The following is a 22420-nucleotide window of genomic DNA, read 5'->3' as shown; positions in this document are numbered from 1 at the left end:
GCTGTTGGATCGAAATCTTGTGTCCAAATCCGTAACTTTTCAGGAAATGGACAAAATATAAATATTTATGCAACCCACAGAGACACTTAACCACTTTAAACCTGGCACTCCTATTGTGGGAATGTCGTCATTATAGGCAAAGTTTTACATTTAAAAAACAGTAAAACATTTTCAATAGTAAAAATAGCAGGTCTTCAAGGTCACTACAGGCAGACGCGATGCGTGTGCAATGTGTGTGTATGTGTTTGTGCACATGTGCGTGCACACACGCGGACATGTGTGCATGTACCGACATAATGCCTGATCTTATTCCAGTGACCAATGGCTTTTGAGGTACTGTAGGTGCTGTATAAAATCCAGAGTTTAGAGGTCATCTAGATCACCCTTAAACTCCAGTGACCAAGGCTTTTGATGTTGGTACTATACCTATATATAGAATTTAGGGGTAATATAGATCACTGAGACCCCCCCCCCCCCCCCCCCCCCCCCCCGCAACATTGTAATGCTTTATTTATGCTCGGTCATATGATGATATGCCCCAAAATAATCTGATCTAGATGTTATGTGCTGTGCGTGACACCGTCGTACGGTGCAAATTGCACATCTTTGGTCTGTACTAGGCTTTAGCTACCTGGAAGTGAAGGAGAGCAGTCTTGTGTCCATGTGTCCACTGAGTCTGTGTGCGTGCCATTGCTGTTGGATGGAAACCTTGTGTCCAAATCCGTAACTTTTCAGGAAATGGACAAAATATAAATATTTATGCAACCCACAGAGACACTTAACCACGTTAAACCTGACACTCCTATTGTGGGAATGTCGTCATTGTAGGCAAAATTTTGAATTAAAAAACTAAAACATTTTCAATAGTGAATATAGCAGGTCTTCAAGGTCACTACAGGCAGACGCAATGCGTGTGCAATGTGTGTGTTTGTGCACATGTGCGTGTACACACGCGGACATGTGTGCATGTACCGACATGCTTTATAAAATCCAGAGTTTAGAGGTCATTTAGATCACCCCTAAACTCCAGTGACCAAGTTTTTTGAGGTAGGTACTATACCTACAGTATATATAGAGTTCAGGGGTAATTTATGCTCAGTCGTATGATGATATGCCCCAAAAAAATCGGATCTAGATGTTATGTGCTGTGCGTGACACTGTCTTACGGTGCAAATTGCACATCTTTGGTCTGTACTAGCTTTAGCTACCTGGAAGTGAAGGAGAGCAGTCTTGTGTCCATGTGTCCACTGAGTAGGGCTTCAGTGGACTGGACACGTGGCTGTTGATGGATACGTCCATTGCCTTTTGTAGGCCTCAACTCTGTGACCTTTTGGGTACGGGACGTACTGCGTGCTGCTGATTGGCCACATGTAGGTGCGGACCCCAACAGCGGGAACCCCCCCCCCCCAACCACCCACCCACCCACTGAGTCAGGGCCAGGGCTGTGATTGACGCCTGGATGACCCCAACGTGTTGGCAGTTGTCGTGAGTGACAGCCAAACGCCATCACTCGGGTCCAGGACGCCGCACGTGTCCAACCTCAGACTCGAAACGCCCCCTGCCCCCGCCCCCCCTCCCACCACCTCGACCACCCCGGGACACGGGGCGTCCTTTAACCGCCGCTGTTTTCGGAAACTCTGGGAACTCGATACGACGCCACATTAAAAGAGCCCCCGCCTCTAGAAAAAGAGCAGAGCAGAAGAAAGCAAAGCGAAATGGAAAAAGAGACGGCAGCCACAGGATCAGGAGCGTTCCTCTGCAAATATTTGCTCTGTAATATTTTATTCTGCTCTGAATGGACCGCAGTCTACTATACTCCCTCTGATTCAGTGGCAAGGAGAATAAGTCTATTATAGAATCCACTGTGTGTGCGCGCGCGCGCGCGTGTGTGTGTGTGCATTGTCGAGGGACCGCTCTCCTCGCAGATAAAATCATCCGATCAGATTTTGTCTATATTGACCCTATCAAAACACTGTAGAGACGCTGTGCCTCTTAAAAGTCCACAGTCTCCTCCCTTTATGGCATGACACGATGCTATAACCACAATTTATATTGCGTAATCCATCCAGAATGGCTTTCGGGATCCTGTTTCCCCAAATCCGCTTTCCCTTTATCGTCGACCTCAGCTGCAAACATTTTATTATTTTTCATTTTTTTCCCGCAGGGTTCCAGCAGATAGCTCAGTGCCATAAAAATACAGCATCCGTCCGTCATGCAATACAACACATAGCATCTATTTATAGGCCCAGGGTCTGTTGCACGCTGTTGGCCTGGCCTGAGGGATCCACCTGGCTGTTTCTGGAGGACAGCTATGGAAAGAAACCCGATGGATGTTTAGTGAAAGAAGAGCAAGCGAGAAAAGTGTAGTGGAGGGATTAAATATGCAGAAAAAAAGGTCAGAGATAGCGCAGAAGACATAAATGAATCACTTTCAACCTGGTGTCCCTATTGGTTCTCAAACGTTTTCATGTCAAGGACCCCCCAAAATGATATGTATTTGGCCACGTACCCCCATCTCAAAATATTTTGTTCCAGGGAACCCTCCCCCAGAAGCAAGGATTTGAGTTACAAATGATTCTATATACAAACATTTGCACCAAATTTCACCATTAAAAAAAATCAGATCTACAAGCTCATAGTACGGCACTCTGTGCCACGCGCTGAGCTTGTAGATCTGCTATTTTTTAATAGCCAAAGTATAAAATAATGGTACAAGTTAACAGGGTTAACAGGAATGACATTGGTAAAGAGGGTGTGGAACGTGAACATAATAGTATGTGTGCATGTACGGTACGCGTGTGGACGTATATGTGTGTGTGTATATGCATGTGTGTCAGTGTATATGTGCTTGTGCACGTGTGTGTACATGTATACTATAATGTGTTTTTGTGCGCGTGTATACAGTATGCATGTGTGTACATGCTCCCGCCGTCTGTCCTCTCTCCCATCTGCTCCCAGTTAGCAACATCTTGAACGCTGCGCTGCGGCGTGCTCCTCTGTCATAAAACACAGCACTCTTCTTCTCCTGCTCCTATCCTCCTCTCCCTCGCCAACACACACTGTCTCTCTCCCTCTCCCTCCCTCTCTCTCTCTCTCTCTCTCCATATTTCTGGCACGTGGTGGAGAGATGTTTTTCACTCTCACTCCTCGATCACGGAAAAAGCGCCCCGCTTCCAGCTGCATCCCGGTGTGGACACAGAGCCGTTAAATAGTTTGAAAGATGAATCTCTCAATGGCATCATTCTTGTCTGCGTCCCGTCTCTTCTCGCTCTCTCCCTCTCTCGCGCGCGCTCTCTTTCTCTCTCTCTCTCTCTCTCTCTCTCTCTCTCTCTCTCTCACTCGCTCCCTACAATGTGCTAAATACCTGAGGTGGCCGAGAACTTCATTACTTTGACTCCCGACACTGCAGAGCATCGCACAACAGCCCACCGTTCCTGTGACACACCACCGTACCCCCCTCCCCGCCGCCCCCCCGTTGTCTCCCTGGAGGTACTAGCAGTGATTCATAAGGTCGAGCGGCACTTTTGGGGCCCCGCGGGCGCTGGGTGCCTTTAATCAGAGAGATGTATTGAGGGAGGACGGGGCAGGGGGGGGGATGCGGGCTAATGACAATTAACACATGTAGCTGGAGCAACTGGCCCTGAATGCACATCGAATCCATCACACGCTGCTCGGGGGCAGACACCCCAATCCATAACCGTCCTCCCCTCTGCACTCTGCCTTTACTCTTTCAGCCTGCGTACAAAAAGAGAACGACAGGTTTGAACCGGTGATGGAACGTACGGCCATACTTCACTTAATCGCTGATTAGGTCAAGTTGAGGGCCTTTTTGTTGGTCTGAGCGATGATAACCCTTCTCCTGCCTCCTCTCCTCTCCCCTCTCCACTCTCTCCATCCCTCCTTCCAGAGCCTCCTGTCTGTCCATGACACAGTGGCCCAGAAGAGTTACGACCCAGAGCTCCCGCCTCTGCCAGACATCGACGACGACGAGGATTCGGTGAAGATCATCCGCCTGGTTAAAAACAAGGAGCCTCTGGTGAGTACGTCTTTACAGTTATCTGGTGAGAACAGGCTAACGGACGGATGACCAAAAGGCGCCCATATACAGTAGAGCGTTCTGTGTGACCTTTGACCCCGTTTACCCACAACCCCAGAGAACAAGTACCGTACATGATTCTGAGGCATCTTCCCCGATGCCTGTGGGAATCTAACCCGCAACCTTGAAGTTGTACGCGCCGTGCCTAACCGAACCGGCCACAATTACCCCGGTCTTGGCTCGTGTGTAATTTCAGCCCGGTCTGGGCTTTGTGTCTGCGAATGGCTTCCTTTTCTATCCTGGTCAGTGTTGTTGCTCTTTCATCCCTAACATGCTCTCACGGCCGTACACCCAGACATCAACAAGCCAGGCCAGTGCCAGGCCCTGTCTGTCTCAGCCTCGGGGGCCCCGACCATAGCAGTGTTTGTCTCTCTCTCTGTCTGTCTGTTTCTCTCTCCCTCTCTCTCTGTCTCTCTGTGTGTGTGTGTGTCTCTCTCTCTCTCTCTCTCTCTCTCTCTCTCTCTCTCTCTCTCTCTCTCTCTCTCTCTCTCTCTCTCTCTCTCTCTCTCTCTCTCTCTCTCTCTCTCTCTCTCCCCTTTCACTCTTTCCCCCGACTTCCTGGGCGTCTGTCTGTAGTGCCTGCTGATTGCCATACCAAGCATTCCCCAGGCCCTGCCACCGGACAGGGCTTCCCGCATGTGGGCAGCTCAACTTGGACTCGTCTGCGGCCCCCACTGTCCCTGTTCGACTGATGCAGCTTTTTATCGCTCCACTCCGCCTCGTCCCCGTTTCCCTCTTGTGTTGTTGCATCCGTTTTTTTGTTTTTTTGGGGTACATCTGTTGTTGTTGTTTTACTGCCTTGGATGAACCTGGGTGCCCTGCCAGACATGGCACATACATGTACACACACACACACACATTCTACCAGTCCAGTCAGACACATAATGTTTCTGTCTGTCTGTATGGCTGTCTGTCATCATGGCACCACCCTTTGTTGTGTGCGGAGGCCCCGCCCACCTTTGATCTGATCCTGGACATGTCCTGGCCCCGGGCGCCTCTATTTTCACTTTGCGGCTTTTTTTTCTGCTCAGACCACCATTTTGGCTCCGAGCCGGCGCGCTTCTCTAACCGCACCCAGGGGGGAAAGCGGGAGGAGCACACCTAAGCCATTTTTGGTTCCTTGCCTACTCTCTTTGCATGTTCCGCAGGGCTGCTGTGCGTAATAATGTGGCTTTTAGAGGAATGTTCTCCCCCTTCTTGCACACATTGTCGCAGGCAATTCCTTCTCCGGCCCTCTCCTCCGCCTCTGATGTTGGGTCACGATCTCCCGCAACCATAATGTGATTTACACCCGGGCCTTGGCCAGCCTAATCATCTGGTCGTGTTATTGTATTTCACGTCACGCACATTTCTTTTCTCATCGCCTTGTCTGAGTCATATGGGTTCGCGGGAACATCTGAAACGCTCGTTTACGATGTGTGATGGTGCGTATGTTTGTACCACATTGTGGGTGTTGATTACATTCATTCTCTGTGTTTTAGCAGCGCTGTAGTACCCTGGTTGTCGTTTATACGTCGTGGGTGTGAATTGAGATAGCTGGCTGTCTACGAGACTTTATTATAACGAGGGGTTGCTCTGCTGTATCCAGACCTCTGCCAGGGGCCAAAGTTGAGTCAGGTTTGTAATTTCTCCTCTAATGGTTATGTATAAATCACCAAATACGCTATGATGACAGCTGTTAAAAGCACATTCAATAGCACTTTCAGAACGCTAATTATTTCCATCCATTTCACCACTGCTTTTTGTGCTAAAGGGGATTTATACCTGGAACGTTCCCAGTATCTCCCAAAATGAACCAAACATAAGCAGACCAGACCTTTGGGGTAATTAATTATAGTAATAGTATGAACAGTAATGTATTGAGAAGAAACCCAACTCTTACATGTACTGTAGCATATTACATCTTACAATATTGTGTCTAGTGATTTTTCAGAGTAATATCTTACTGACAGTCCAGCAGGCTCCCTTCCCACTGCCTGAAGGACCCGGCAGGCATAGTAGTCTTCTCTCCTGTACTAGGATTCCTCTGTGGGGCTATAATATTATTCCCCAGTATATAATATAATATTATTATAGCCCTACAGAGAGCCCCAAAAAGAACCCAGAGAATATTATGCTCTGGGTTCTTCGCTCTCTCTCTCTAAGAAAACAAAACAAATACCAAAGGACTGTGATTGTGGCTGGACGCCATCTCTGCAATGTAACGTCGGAATGTTTGATGGTTCTATATTTGTGTTGTGGGCACAAAGAGGAGGGTGACTTAAAACACCTTGGATGATTAGAGGGGAAGGCTACTAACTGGTCTCCCTGTGGTCTGGTCGGCCAGGACTTGTGGTTACCACAGAGACTGCATCTCCCTGTGTTCCGTGTGTAATCACAAACATTGATGGTCTGCTCAGTGCAAGAGTGCAATTTGGTTGTCATGACTTATTTAACCGCATGAACCGTAGTGTCCCTATTCTGGGCATGTCATAATAGGCGAACATCCGCCGAAAATAGGCGAGCACTCGATGAAGATGGCTGATCTAGAAGCTAGCTCACACCATGTCGCAACATGTGGCATTGCGAGCTTGCAGATTTTCAGTGAATAGATTTGGTGTAGAGGGAAAAAAGACAGGGCCAAGTACAGACCCTTGGGGGACCCCAGTCAGCAAAGGGTTTAAGTAATTAAGTCGTTTTGGAAACCAGCTGTTCCCAATCCATTTGGCCCATAGGTCAGGAGCATATCTCCTTTTCCCTTAGTGTGAGGCTTGATGTTCAATTACACCCCCTGGACTTGACGCTAGTATATCACAGGGACTCACCCCCCAATCTGGCCCTTGATGCTGAGTTCCAAGCACAAGCATAGAGGCATTGGGTACCACTTTATAGTCTTTGGTAGGACCCGGACGGCAATTGAACCCTGATCTCCCAGTCTCAGAGCGGACACTCTAACCACAAGGCCACTGAGCTGGTTTTAGGGTTCAAGTGGCTAAAATAATCGTAAAGTCAAAAGTATCTAATTGGTTTGGAGAGAAAGGAAGAGGCATGGCAAGTGCTGGAGCCCACATTGCATTATGGGATAGGCTTGGAGGACAGAGTAGTAGCCTAGCCTCCGTCTGGGAGTGCCGAGACAGATATTATCCTCCACCACTAGGGTTGCCAACAGTCCCGTATTAGCCGGGACGCCCCGTATTTGAGCCAAAAGGGGCGTGTCCCGTACGGGACTTTGTTTGTCCCGGACTCCGGTGCAAAGGGAAAAATAAAAAATATATTTCTGTTTGCGCACACTGCAGTGTGTCTGGCTGCGTGTTTGTGTGCTGTATGCGAAGGGCGCTAGGACCGCTCAGTTGACAGGGCAGGCACAGTGCTCGCACGAGTGCTTGTGTGTGTGTGAGATTTTCTCCGGTGGGAACCGCATCATTGTTTGTGTGGCATGTCAGCCTGTTCCCAACCCTAACCCTAACTCTAAAACCGAAATAAAGTAACAAAAAAAGTAACTTTACCCACGGGAAACCCGAAAAAAATTGCGCGGGGACCCATGCACGCGCGCATTAAGGAAGCAGGTCACATGTTGCCGGTGAAGTCACAGCCATTACTCGCTGACCAATAAAAGCCCCCCCTGTGATTGTGTCGGGTCCTCGTTGAGCGCTGCACCAAATTGATTTGGATGTGCCCTTTAGCTCGCTATTCCACATAATCAGCCTGAAATTTTCAAACTTGACATCATAACAGGAGGGCTGTGTAATATCGCTCTAATTTCCTTTCCGTTGCTGAGTGGGCCCGCTCCCGCCCTTCCTCATTCTCTCTCTCTCTCTCTCTCTCGCTCTCTCTTGTCCCATTTTGTCTCTCATTCCCTCATGCTATAGTATTTTTGAGGGGGGGGGACTCGTAACATGCGGGGGCCCCATATTGTCATTGAGTCATCCATTAAGTTAATTGTGATTAGTTGAGTGGATTGTATTCAGTAGCTCTGATTAATTGCTAGCATTTTTCAGACTGTGACTTCATGCTGTATTTTAGTGAAAAAGTAAAAACCGTGATCTTCCGCACTAGCCCCCCCTCCCCCCCTCGCTCTCCTGCAGAAACCTAAACCGTGTGATTTATTAGCTCAAATGTCAGGACAATGAAATAATTGGGTTTGGAGTAAGGCATAAACATGTGGCCGCGTAAAAAACAAAAGAAATAAAGCAAGCCCCAGCCGTGTGTCTTTATTGAAAGAATGTGTTATTTTGGATAAGGTTTCGGGGGTAGGGGGGGCAGAATTTGAGTGGAACGTGGAGGTGGCGTTGGTGGGGGGGATTGCGTCAGGCTTGACTTGTGTCTGTGGCGGCGTGGGGGGAAGGAGAAGACATAATGGTGAGTTTCTGCCTTCGGTGATAGAGGGCCTGAGCACAGACTGACTAATAGGAGAACGGCAGACAAAAGTCGGAGTGTGCCAGAACGCACTGGTGTTACACAATTCGATTCTCCCCGGGCCAGGAAGCAGAGAGCCAGAAGCTGTGGAGATTGGGGAGAAAAGGGGAAAACGGAGACTCAAGACGCACAAACACACACCCACATGCACGAGTACCACAAGCTGCAGCATTATCCCTGAGCTGTCCTGGTAAAAAAAAAAAACTAAAACACACACACACACACACACTCACACACACAAAAAAACTAAACATCTCTTAGAATACCTAAATAGCAAGAGAGAAGAGAGAGAGGAAGCTGCTGTGAAGCGATATCGCAGTCGTCACTCGGCACTCTGCAGTGACCACCGGTATGATGCGAGAACATTACGAGGCAGAAGACTCTGAGGCCCGCGGCCACCTTTGCTGCTCTCGTTTGGGTGTTCGGTTGAAATCACCTCCGATGCACAGATGTAAATTGCAGATTGGAGACGATTGCTGCATCTGCAATCCACAATTTTACATCCATGTTATGGATCACTTGCCAGCTAATTCAATGCCTCTCAGACGGTGGTCAGCACCCCACATCACCCCCAGTAAGCCCTCATTCGCTCGCATCATAAGCCACGTTTTCACTCTATATTTTTCCAGGAAAATAATTAGCTGGACTGGCAATGGGAAAGGCCATTTTCACATGCCCTCTTTGGCAGCAAAAGTTCTGGTATTGCCTGATAAGCGACCGTTTTCATTTGTTTATTTTCTAACGATATAGTACTTTATACTCGTCCGAGAGGTGACTGTAAGCACGCAAGATTGTAACTTTAATCCATTGATCCATTGAAAGAACACATGATAAGCAAGCTGTTTCTCTCTCTCAATCATTCATTATCACGGGGACACAAGCGTCAACAGGTGGAGTGGATTTGGCAGATCTTTTTCTTGCATAAAATCTCAAGACATATCTTTAATTATGGTTGTGCGATATGTCAAAATATTCCTATCGACCATTGGCAGCAAAAAAACTTGTAGATCTTGTAGAAGTATACATTCGGCTGTAACATGTGCAGTGTCGGGTTACTATAGTAACCCTAACGTGACAATGAGACGACATGCACCTCTCTCACTGACCAAAAGTTGTTTAGGCAACGAAGAATTATAAAACATATCTCTTCTTCCATAGGATATTCTTTTCAGGACTAAGATCAGAGGATATGAAGTATTTTTAATATTCGGACTAAATAATAAATCGTGCCACTGCGGGATAAACCCTAACCCGGCCTCCCCTGTAACTGGCACTTGGCAACGCGCGTTGGGCAGCGAGCCGTGAGCGAACTCACATTTCAAATCGCATTGATTGACTGCATGGTGATATAAACACAACTGACACAAGTTTTAAAAAGTTAATAATCGATTGCTGGATCTTGTGAGACCGGTGGGACATGCGTTCCTGCGTCATCAAGCTTGCAAATGCACAACGAGGATTTGCTATTCCAGACAGACTTCCAGCACTTTGATTCTAGCGTTTTCACTACAGGGAAAATTGTATTCTCCCAGTACTTTTTGGAAAAATTACTAGGTCACTTGCTGTAAAATTTTGAACGCCAAAACTTCCGCGGCACAAGATCAGTGTCCGTTTTCACATGAGATGAATTTAAAATGTTCCACTATACTTCCTGCACTTTGGCTCTGTGAAAACGGGGCTATAGTTTCAAGCCGTCATGCACACCTCTCACACCTCCTAATTCATTGCTGTCCTCTGCTCTTGGTCCATTTGTTAATTTTTGTTTCCGTTTTCTCTTTCAAAATTGTTCTGGCTCTGCCGTCGTCGTCAATGGCTGCCTGTGTTGTTGAATAACAACAATTAAAAAGTAGAAGCTGTAGCTACCGCACCTTGCCACATTCTTATCGAGCACTCGGGCGCGCCATGCAAACCCAACACTATCCATCCCTCTCTCCCCCTTCATCCCTCCATCTCCGGTTGTTGGGCATCATTAGCGTCTGCCAAAAACTGCCGCCAGGAATGTGACAGGATCAATGTCAGTCTCTCTCTCTCTCTCCTTTCGCTCGTTCTCTCCTCTCCTTCCTTCTCTGCTCCTCGAGGGTTGGTTTTCCCATTACAACCTGGTGCCACTGGGTGCAGCTCTATGGAAAACCGTAGGCGGCTGTAATGCCCGCATGCCAACCAGCTGACGGCATTTGCCAACCCATTGGTCCTGACTGGCACGGCCTCGCACCAATCAATACAACAGCTACGCCACTCCCGCTGGGCACGGCCACCCACTCTCCCCAGCCACTGGGTAAGCAGGGGATCAGCTGGACTTCTCATTAAAGACCTACAAATAGCGCTTGGTTTTGACTTTCAGGCTATACAGTATATTATGCGCTCTGTGTACAAATTTAGATGACACATCCAATGTTATGATTGTAAGATATCCAACATTGTGATTGAATTTGGTTGAGTTTTTGGAAAGAAAGAAAAACGTCTTTGCTCAACGCAGCTTTTTGCCGACATCCGAAAGTGAGTTGTTTCGGCTCGAGGGCGAATGTGAAGCAATTGTTTGGCTCTGTGGTGTTTTCAGTACCAAAGTATCGCCAGACCTGCACATTGCAATTCGATTTAGATGTTTTTTCTCTTCGGTGAATCATGTGAGAGAATATCAGTCACTGGAATGAACTGTTTGGCGTTTTGACATGCCATGCTTTTCCCATCTGCATCAGATGGGCCTCCACTCTCCTCTCTTCTCTCTGACACAATGAGGGCCACCAATTGACTCCGCTGGGATGTCTGGAAGCCCCGGCACACATGCATTCAATCAGAGAGCACACTTCACAATCTCCTGGCCTCGCACTAGGATCTAAATACCATCCACTTGGGTATAGGGGTTGTTTCACATACATTTGTGCATCTATACACAACAACACACTGTACTGTACACACGTGTGTCCTAGGTAGATACAGTATACACAATTGTGCGTACACAAACACATATAGACTTACAGAAACAAAAGCCATGTGAGCACAGACACACATCACTAACTAAACACAAAGCATCGCGGAGAAGTATTCCAAGAGGCTTTTGATTGAGACAATTGTCGAGAGGAAGTGTAGACCTCTGTTACACCCACGAGGTCTGAAAGAGATAGTAGTGTCTGTTTACATCACACTGCGAAAGGCGAGTAGAAAGTAACGACACTGGCCGGGGATTAATGGAGCAGCTAATGAGATTAGAGGAGACAGCACACATGTTAGTGTTTTGCAGATAGAGCTGTGTGCTTTAAAAGCAATATGTCCTCCACTTGATGGATGACGCCTGTGTTTTTTTGGAGCGCTGCGAGGGAAGATGGAGTGCCACGCCATAGAGCATGACAGCATGAGTGGAGAGCTCTAGCGCTGTTGGACAGGGCTCGCTCTCTTACATGTTAGCGCACGTGTAATTTATGTGTGTGTGGGTTGGGGGTGTGTGTGGGGTTGCATGCCTCCGCTGTGTTTGCATGTGTGCAGACACATGTGTAAGTGTAACTGTATGCACAGTCGAATCTCCAGTGTTAATTTAACTGTGAGGGGCGAGTTCATAAAAGGATTGGATTCCGCTGAAACAGTATAATTCTCAAAGGTGAAATGAAATGCACTCTGGTGCTATTTGCGCATATTCAAATTAGTATCATGCGTTAGGCTTGTTCCGATTTGACAATTTCATCATCGTCTATGATCACCGATGGAAGGGAAAATCACAGACAGTTTTCCCACACTGATATTAAGGCCATTCATTTATAAAAAGCATAATGTGGTGGAGATATTGGTTAGTTCCATGGTTAACGTTATGGATATGATTTAGATTGTGATATTAAAGATAAGATAATAATATTAAACGGAACATGACGCTGACTGCAATAATGTCACACCCAGCACAGACACAGACTTTTAAAATGGAGTCATTGTTTGAATTGAGAAGACATTGTCATCATGACTTATGAAATGCAAGGCAGCTGCATTAATATACTTTACTGAGTTGAACTTCAGGCAAAATAACAACAATCTGGCCACTGTCATTCACATAGTAGACTTTCTAGAAGAGCCCGCGCATTGAGCAATACAAGCAGACAGGTACCATAAACATACTAATAGAGTGGCTGAACCGTAAGTACCATAATAGTGTGCAATGCAAAAACAGAACATCTCCCACTTTTTTTTTTCCATTTTTTGCAGAAAAAGTCAAAGTCTATTATTAATGTCCATAGTCCATGAGCCAGAGCCCCAAAATTGAGCAATGATTATCGAAAGAGTGGGCAAAACCAAACCTATATTAAATTGTTCATAGGGTCAATACGAGTAAATAAATATATGATAACCTCTCCACAGGAGCAGCTTTTTCATGGTTATCACACATTTTGTAATTTTCCCCATACGTACATGACAGTTGAAAATTAAAAAAGATAGTTATCATAATGAAACTTCCTGAGTTGATTACTTACATGAAGACAATGATTTATCGTATTACAAGTTTTCTGAAATTGTATATTTAAATATGCAAATTAGGCATTAGGAAAATATGCCCAAAATTGCATAACTTTCCAGAATCAACATTGGAACATTGGACAAAGCCAGAGTCAACATACCTATTTCATTTTGTTAAGATGTTGGAGTCAAAGGTTTTTAACGAGGGAACATTCAATATCTGGCTCAATTTTGGGGCTCTGGCTCATGGACTAAATGCCTAATTTGCATATTTAAATATACAATTTCAGAAAACTTGTAATACGATAAATCATTGTCTTCGTGTAAGTAATCAACTCAGGAAGTTTCATTATGATAACTCTTTTTTAAATTTTGTCATTTTTTCACCTGTCATGTATATGGGGAAAATTACAAAATGTGTGATAACCACGAAAAAGCTGCTCCTGTGGAGAGGTTATCATATATTTATTTACTCGTATTGACCCTGTGAACAATTTAATATAGGTTTGGTTTTGCCCACTCTTTCGATAATGAAATCTTGTCTGGCTCATGGACTACCATAGGCATGTAAAAGTGAGAACATGGTGACCAATCTTTTTTGACTGCCAATAAACAGGTGAGAATCTTCCTCACCCTTCCTCATCAGCACAATGAGATGTCCCCCTTGAGTGTCTCCATCTGGAAGGTTTCCCAATGAGGCATCGCAGAACATTACTAGCTTTAGAGAGCTGTCTTTTCCCAGGTTCTAAAACTTCAGTGTCACTTGTTCTGATTTTAACTTTCTCAGCACCTTGTTTGTGTCATGTAAAGTCTGCACAGTAGCATGTTTTATGTTAGTTGCAAGGACACATGTATCAAACATAATATCAGGTCTACTTTGTCTGGCAACCCACAGAAGTTGGTTGACCTATCTTTGGTCATCAATTTCACTCAGGGTTAGTTTAGGGCTTCAGTCAGAGGAGCATGCCGAGGAGCAGGAGATTCTGTATGTAATTGTCTTGATGCATACATGTTGCTCCATTTGCAGTGACATACTCCATGCCTACATAGCGAAAGCTGTCATGTTCTTCTCTGCCCACTTAAAAGGCAGATTGCAGGTGAGGGATTACTGTTGCGAAAGTTTGTGAACCACCCCAGATGAAATCATCAACATGACAAGCAAGCACCCCAGACACATTACAATCTTTATATCCAACCAATAAAAAATGGCAGGGTCAACTTGTGACATCTTTCCTCCAGTTTGCATCATTGTTTCTTTAACTCTATTGAACCAGTACAGTAATGCGTCATTTAGTCCATACACACTTTATTTATTTATTATTTATTTTACCACAGAGTTCCCTCACTCTTAGCTTCAGGTGGTGGACGGACGGACATAAATGTCTCGGGATAGCTCATTTACTTGAAGGAATGCTGACTTAATGTCCATAGAGTGGGGTGTCCATCGGTTTTGACATATCAATCACTGACATGAGTAGTCTAAGAGACTCTGAGGCACATGTTGGCGAGTCTTTTGGAAGATCTTTTGTGTTTAGCTCTTTAAATCCTCTCGCCACTAGCCTTGCTTTTGGAACTGCTGTGTCTTTGAGTGTGCACACCCATCTTGTGGAAATACACTTTTGTCCCAAGTTTTTTACTTCATCGAACACTCCACTCCTTTGTAACAAGTACATCCTTGTGATGTCTGTCAGATGGCCGTTCCACCCTGTCCAATGATTCCATCTGCAGTGTGTCAACCTGTGAAAGGTCAGCTGACCTTGCTGTGCCAGTGAGGCTAACTGGCTCAGTGTACTCCAGATTGTACCAGTCCTTGTTTTTTCCAGTTGCCTTCCTCGACCTAGCACTTTCGCTGTGTGTGAAATTCCAGTGTCTCTTTCCTCATACTTAATGAATTGTCCTGCCTTTAGATTGATACTACAGTCTGTTCTTATGATAGGAGGTTGTTGGTTGGATGGATCTTTAGCATGCTCATTGTTGTCTCTGTCATTATGAGAGCCCCCTGAAGCATTCTCTGTGTCAGGTACACTGTCCACATCACTAGATACAGTATTGGGTACGGTAGATCTACAGGGGTGGGCAACTTTGTAGATGGTGAGGGCCACTAGATTTCCACACTCACTCTGGGGGGCCGCATTGTTTATCGGCAGGGCTCCCCCCCACCGTTCGGTCCGGGGGCGGTGGGCCGGTTTGGACCAAAAAGCAAGGGCTGAATTTTGGTCCCAGCCCGCCCCTGTTTATCGGCACTCTCGCCAGTAGTACCCCATTACTCAGAAAGCCCATAATAGTCACATATGTGATAAATAAGGGATATTAACTATTATTATTTGTTGTAACTTTGTTTTTATTTAGCATTTAGTAATGCTTCTATCAACCTACTACAGCTGTACTAAACAAAACTTCACATTCCTGAGTATGCCTTTCAGAGTATTGCTGTAACCTTGGCTTAAAATATATATAAAAATGAACACTAGAATTATAGTTAATAAGGCTTCTATTAAAATAAACGAGAGCGCGCTCTACTGGTGGACTGTTGTAATTAAAATGGTTCATGGAAAGTTGCATGTTTGGAACAGCTGAAGGCAATAGTTCACCATTTCGGATATGTTTAGATGACTTTGTTTTTCTTTGTGATTTAAAAAGTAAGGGGGGTTTTGGCCTGGGGCCGCATTGAGTGACGGTGCGGGCCGCAAGCGGGACCGCGGGCCGCCAGTTGCCCATCCCTGATCTACAACATTGTCCATGTCACATTCTGCTGCATTATGTTCTGTCTGACTTTCTTGTCAGTGTAGTGATCTTTGGCCTTGTGTAGTCTACAGTGATGCACCCGTACATAGGTGCCTCCATGTCTAACATATATTACCACCCCGTCCCGTCCAAATACCACCCCAGGGCCTTTCCATTCATTACAGTCCATTCTTTTGTAGTACACTTTAGCTCCAGTTTTGTAGTGTTCATCTGTGGGGCGAAGCTGTGTGCGCAGAGCTCTACTGATTCTCTCAGAGCACTGTGCCTCAGTAAACGCTCTCCTTTGTTCATGTAATGCTATCATGTGCTATCCTACCCATTTACTCATGGTAGTGCCCTCCAGGGTAGGCGGTTTATTAACCAGCACAGAAGATAGGTACATGGACATGGACTAAATCCATGTACATTGTGCATTGTATTCTTTGCCATCAGGGCCCAATCTAGGGCTGCTTTCCAGTCACATCCACTGCTTTTCTTCACCTTTTAACATTATCTCTGTAAGAGTCTGGTTATGTCTTTTTATCAATCCATTACTCCATGGACTGTAGGCAGCAGTGGTTTTGACTTCAATGTTAAAATTCTCGCCATGTCTCTCATTTCCTCATTGTTGAATTCACCTCCATTTTTTTAGATGGGGCTCCATGAACACTCACCCAGGAATGAATAAAGTGCCACAATTTCACTGGATTTTTTTGTTGTCACAATGTTATCAGCACTGAACCTGGTGAGGTGATCAATCATGCGGAGGTACCACACATTTGGTCCTAGCTCATGCAGATCTAATGCCACAGTTTCATTGTATGTTGAAGTCATTGGTAGACCAACTGCTGGCTTTGGCTTGGGTTTGTTGTACTTGAGACATGTTTCACAGCTGCTTACGATGTCTTTCAGAATAACAATGCTCTCATCATCATTACTCCCAGCACTAATCAGTAATTTTTTAAGTTTATCAACTGAAGCATGTCCAGACTTTGTGTTTTTCATCTTTACTCATGCCATCTGTTATGGCCAGAACCTCATCAGCTTGGGATTCATTCTCACGAGTGGCTGTGCAATCTTTGTCCACTATGCTGACACAGTAGTGTCCTGAGGATGTAATCTCAAGAGGCACTGGTTTCTGAAACATTGTGGCTTTATCATTCTCAATGTCAAGCACTGCTTTTGCCCTCTTAAGTGACGTTTTGCTTTGTAGTAAAGGAAGTCCACTGGGACCACCTCAGTCTCTATGTGGCACCTGGTTTGACCTATCTTAGTTGGGACTTTTACTTTTTTTGTGGAATGTATCCAACAACTTGAACACTAAAACAGCGTTGGGATGAACCATGTCAAATTTGACAACCTTCTTCTTTGTATTAATATACTTTACTGAGTTGAACTTTGGCCACTGCCATTCACATAATAGGCTGACTAGAAGAGCCCGCGCATTGAACAATACAACCAGGCAGGTACCGTAAACATTCTAATAGAGTGGCATTTACAACGTTGCTTTATTAAATCAATCGTTTTAATCTTTCACCGCTGGCATACAAGAGGTTACGTTTTTTTTATATACTAAAAGATTGTCCATGCATGCATTGATTTCACAGAGCTCTGTGCTGTAACATAACTCCCTCTGTAAAATATTCTTTAGTCCAATAGTGTTTTTTTTATTATCAAACTCAATAACAAGTTAACTCCAAGTCTGAAATCTTTTTTTCCGTCTCTGCAAGCAACAGTTCCAACTCCATCTCAAAACCAAAACAACGGGCAATGCCTTCCGGATTTACTGTAATTCCTCTAACCTTGTGCATATGTGTACATGACACCCCCCACAGCGCCCGATCTTATCTTGTGTCGCCAATTTTAATGACCACAAATCACGGTGGAAAAATAGCAAGTATCGCCATAAGCAAACATTAGGCACACAATTGGACCCTTTCTATGCAAATGAGCCTCATTGCAAACCAAAAAAAATGCAATTCACAAAACCAGCACTGAGAGTGCAAGCTATTAGCGTCTTCAGAGAGCTGGTGATAACTGAAGTGTATTTATAAGGGGAAGGGGTGTCACCCCTAGACTTTCCAGTGATCATGGCAGCACTGATTGTAGCCAGGTGAATGCATTGTCATGCCAGGCATAAGAGGATATTTTGACCCTCTAGTACAGGGGTGTCGAACTTCTTTATGGCCGCGGGCCGGATTGGTCGAAATATCTTTGTGTGGGCCAGATTATTGTTTGTCTCTCTGTGTGCGCGTACATGCTCACAATGCTGATAAGGCATGCTGTGTATACCATAGATTGTATTTGCATTTCACACTATCGTGTGTGTGTGTGTGTGTGTGTGTGTGTGTGTGTGTGTGTGTGTGTGTGTGTGTGTGTGTGTGTGTGTGTGTGTGTGTGTGTGTGTGTGTGTGTGTGTGTGTGTGTGTGTGTGTGTGTGTGTGTGTGTGTGTGTGTGTGTTTGAACAGCATAATATCAGTCTGTGTCTACAACGTGTAAACCAATACACGACACGCCCCCTTCAACCCCACCCTGGCACATCTGTTGAGTTGTGAACGTGAGAACACATAACTCCCAAACCCACATCTGAGGTATTCCCAGATTATAATCTGGGGGTGCCCTAAAAGCAAAGAAACATGGACCCCCTCTTCCTCCCCTCACAGCTAATCATCTACATGAACACATCCTACCCTCTTTCCCTCGGCCCCCTCCAGGTGCCCTTCTTTCCCGCTCGCTTTTCCCTTTCCGCGCCACATTCCGGGCGAGCCCGGAGGGGTCGGTGGGGGTGGGGGGAGGTCTGAATGCGGGCTTTGTTGCCCCGTTACACCCCTCTGGCGCTCAGGAGCCGCCTCGCTCCCAAGTGCTTCCCAGGCCACTTGTGCAAATGGAAGATGACATGTGAAAGCACTGTTTTCTTACCCGGGATAACGACTTGGGAAAACACTAAACAATTCCAGGCAGGCGATGCAGAACGCTCTCTCTCTCGTGCGTGCTCTCTCTCCCTCTCTCTCTCTCTTGCCCTCTCCTTGCGACACAAGTGTCTCTTTGTGTGTGTGGACACGTACTGTACTATACAGGGCCCTCGCAGACAGGGCAGTCACACGTTGTGACTAACTACCTGGCGCTGTCCAACCATGTACTGCAGCAGACAGTTCAGCTCGGCCTGCGTGTTGAGTCACACAGGCGGCAAAAGAATCGCACACGCAGATGCTTAGGAACATTCTCACACACACACATGCACACATGGATAAAAAATGCGTGCATGTGCACACAAACACACAGATGCGTAACTCTGGCTCTTTCGGCCTCACTCAAACACTTGTAAATACTCACACGTGCATACAAATGCATATGCGTGCACGCCCGTGTGTGCACACCTGCACTCAGACATGCATACACACAAGTTTAAAGTAAAAGTAAAGTAGGCTACATACACCTACACACACACACATGCGCACATGCACGCCCACGCGCACACCTGCACTCACACACACATACACACAAGTTTAAAGTAAAAGCAAAGTAGGCTACATAACACCTACACATACACACAGACACAGACACGCACACACACACACACACACCCATAATGATACACACAAATCTAAAGTAGGCTATATACACACACACACACACACACACACACACACACACACACACACACACACACACACACACACACACACAGCTATGGCTCAACGCACTGGAATACGCAGGCACCTGTCTGAAGTGCGGAGGTGGGCTGCTAAGTATGTTTTCACAGAGAGTGGGCTAATGACTCTCCGCTCTAACATTAAGGTTTAAAGTGGGGGGTGAAAGACAAATGAAGGTGAGCGTTCCCGTCCCTGACCTGTGCACCACTATATTACCAGTATCTGGCAGCTCCTCCCTGGCATTTCCCTCCTGTAATTATCATGATAATGACCCACCAATTTTCCTTTTTCTCAGTATACTTGTTAATTACGGGCGAGGGGTCAGGAGCAGGGTTAAGGAAATAAAACGGGAAACTGGAGCCCAGGGTTTGTGGTGTGTGTGTGTGTGTGTGTGTGTGTGTGTGTGTGTGTGTGTGTGTGTGTGTGTGTGTGTGTGTGTGTGTGTGTGTGTGTGTGTGTGTGTGTGTGTGTGTGTGTGTGTGTCGTGGGGAGAGAGAGAGAGCGGGGGAGGGAGGCAGGGCAGGGGGAAAGTCTTTTATTAGTTGCAATCACAAGTGATTTAATAAAACAGGTGGAAAGGCATGCAACAGGTCACACAGAGGGGACTTTTCGGCGACACCGGGGGCATGAACTACAAAAGTATTTTTTATGTTTAAAAAAGTACTATGCTGTAGCTCTAGACATGTTCTCTCTCTCTTTTACATCACCTTTCTGTCTCTGTCTCTCTCTCTCTCTCTCTCTCTCCCTTACACACAAACACATACAAACTTTCATCTGAAGAATTACGTCTCTCTCCACTTCCTCTCCTCTCACACTCTCTCCACTGACGGTTTAGGTTTTCATCTAGGGACTCACGTAATTCTTAACAGCGCCGTATTAAGCTTTATAGATGACTATAACACTAAGTGGATTTTCCGATTGTGACCGACTACGCTAATTATTCCTTGAATATCGCTTTTCAAAGAGCGTGTAAGTGCGTTCCAGGGCTTGTATGCCATCCGGATGAGGTAAGACGAACTGACACCCTCTCAACCAGCAACATATGATTGCAGGTAATTGTGTTTTAATGTATGAGAGGTTCATTTCAGGGGGGGGTTTGGTGTGTTTTGTTTTTTTCCGCGGTCAATCTGGTGTGAAAGAAGCCCGCCACGTGTTTCCACTACACTTCGTACCTCACAGTCCTAAACAGTGCAGTCAATACAGCGGTCGGGCAGGAGTTTATTGTCGCCGTCACACTTTGCTCGTTAAGTGACGCTGTGTCAAAACACGTCCGCGTTTGTTTTCCCGTGTCTCTCCCAATTTAGAGGAGAGGAATAATGTTTGCGGAATTCCACACCGCTCCCGGGGCGATGTTTTGAGTGGTCGTTACGGGGCGGAAGGCCGCATGTGTAAAATGGAGCCCCCTACTTGTTTTCCCTGGCAAACTGAGGGGCTGGTAGAGTAGGATGGGCTGAGGCTATGTTTGAGGTTAGAGGATCCATCCCCCTGTCCATTTCACTATGGCTGTGTCCGGTAAATACTCCACCCTAGCACCAACACTGCTGATCCTCCAGGCCAACTGACAGCCTGCCAGCCAGCCAACCCACATGCACTCTACCAACCAGACTGCCAGCGAGCAAGTCATTCGTCCTTCCATCCATCCATCCATCTCTGTTCCATTCACCCATTCATCCATCTCAGTCAAAATACCTTATGCTATGTGTCCACCAAAGTATTTTTTTCCCAGCTGAAATCCCATGATGCTCTTCTAAAACACCCATCTGGGAGTGCTTGAGGGTGCTTTGGAGGCACAGCAATTCTTCAGTTGAGACCCTTTGGTTGTCAGGCAAACCAAACCAACCGTCTCATAGCTATGTGGTGCTGGGGCCGAACACTTTCGGCAGGTAGCCTAGTATTATCGCACTTGTACATAATAGGACGGTGCAGCATTCAAACCAAAGACGGAACGCCTCGAACAACCATTTTTCAACTCTCGGCGACCGGAAAAAACCCCACCAAAGTGCACGGCTCAGTACAGAATAGGAGTTCATCACCTCGTTACGCTGCTACCGTTTGTAGCATGGTATAAATATGCAGCGCTCCCATTGAAAACAATTCAAAACAGTGGGCTTTGTCCACTATGGTGGACACAGCCCCTTATAGTTGCCTCTGTGAGCCTCATTCAGACTGGTATACAGAAGGTTCCAGCCTCATGACCAGTCCCAGCCTTTTGGCCCCTCCCCGCCAGCTAACACATGAGGAGACATTCATAACATGTATCCCGCTCTCATCTGCTGTAGCTGTGCAGCTCCGCTGTGCTGACAGCTCTATGGATCATCATAGCTCTTTCCCATTTGTTAGTTTACATGATGGGACTCTAGAATTCACTCTCTCCCCCTCGAACCCTTTTTCTTTTTCTGTGTTCAGCTACTATGTAATGTATGAAGTGGGAGCCGTTTGTCAACACATACTTAAAACCGCTGCCTTATCGTTGTGTGCTGTTATGTGGATGAGTGTTGTTCCAGCAGCTCTCCTCGTTGCGCTACGGAGATTAAGCTATAGCATTCGGTGACTGCCCAACAATAACAATCGGAGGCATTTATGTGTTAGAAATGGAGTAATAGAGTTTGGAGCATATGGATCCGATCAGGTCAGAAGCCGAGCCTCCAGATCGCCTTACCGATGACTAATTGACCGCGGTCTAGAAGGACCTTCTCATTCCTTCCATCTCCCCTCTCTCTCTGTCTCTACCCCTCTCCCCCTCTCTTCTATCTGTCTCCTTTCTCTACTCTTCTCTCTTTCTGTCCTCAAACATATAATTTCTGGCCTAGCCTCACTCCTCTGAGTAATGTCTATTTTTAGGCCAACTCAGGGCAAAAAAATTATGCTTGAGGAGGGGGAAAGGAAAAGAAATCCTGTCTAAAAAAGACTAAAACTAAAAAACTAGTGTTTTACTCTCCCGTGCGCAGTAAGCTTACCTTGTCCGTGAGAACGTCAGAGTCAGGCCGCTTGATGGTTAAGTGGCGCCTCGTCTTCAATTACTAACGTAGCGTAGCCCATTCATCAGGCTTAGTGATTGTCCAGCATCAATCATCTGGTTTTTAAGTTCGCTCTCTCTAGGCCTGTTTGGACGTCTGG

The 22420-nt window shown here is 46.0% G+C and overlaps 1 protein-coding gene across 2 annotated transcripts in view; it reads left to right on the top strand.

The window, feature by feature from the left end:
- mpp7a (MAGUK p55 scaffold protein 7a) overlaps positions 1-22420 on the top strand; it is a 155436-nt gene that overhangs the window by 81090 nt on the left and 51926 nt on the right. For both annotated transcript variants that reach the window (XM_084048569.1, XM_084048570.1), the window contains one exon: positions 3908-4036. In XM_084048569.1, the coding sequence (XP_083904695.1) occupies positions 3908-4036 (129 nt within the window). The remainder of the gene's footprint in view (positions 1-3907; positions 4037-22420) is intronic.

This window comes from Gymnoscopelus microlampas (assembly GCF_963454915.1).
Source record: "Gymnoscopelus microlampas genome assembly, chromosome: 22".
Lineage (NCBI taxonomy): Eukaryota > Metazoa > Chordata > Actinopteri > Myctophiformes > Myctophidae > Gymnoscopelus > Gymnoscopelus microlampas.
This window is presented reverse-complemented; position numbering and strand designations above follow the sequence as displayed.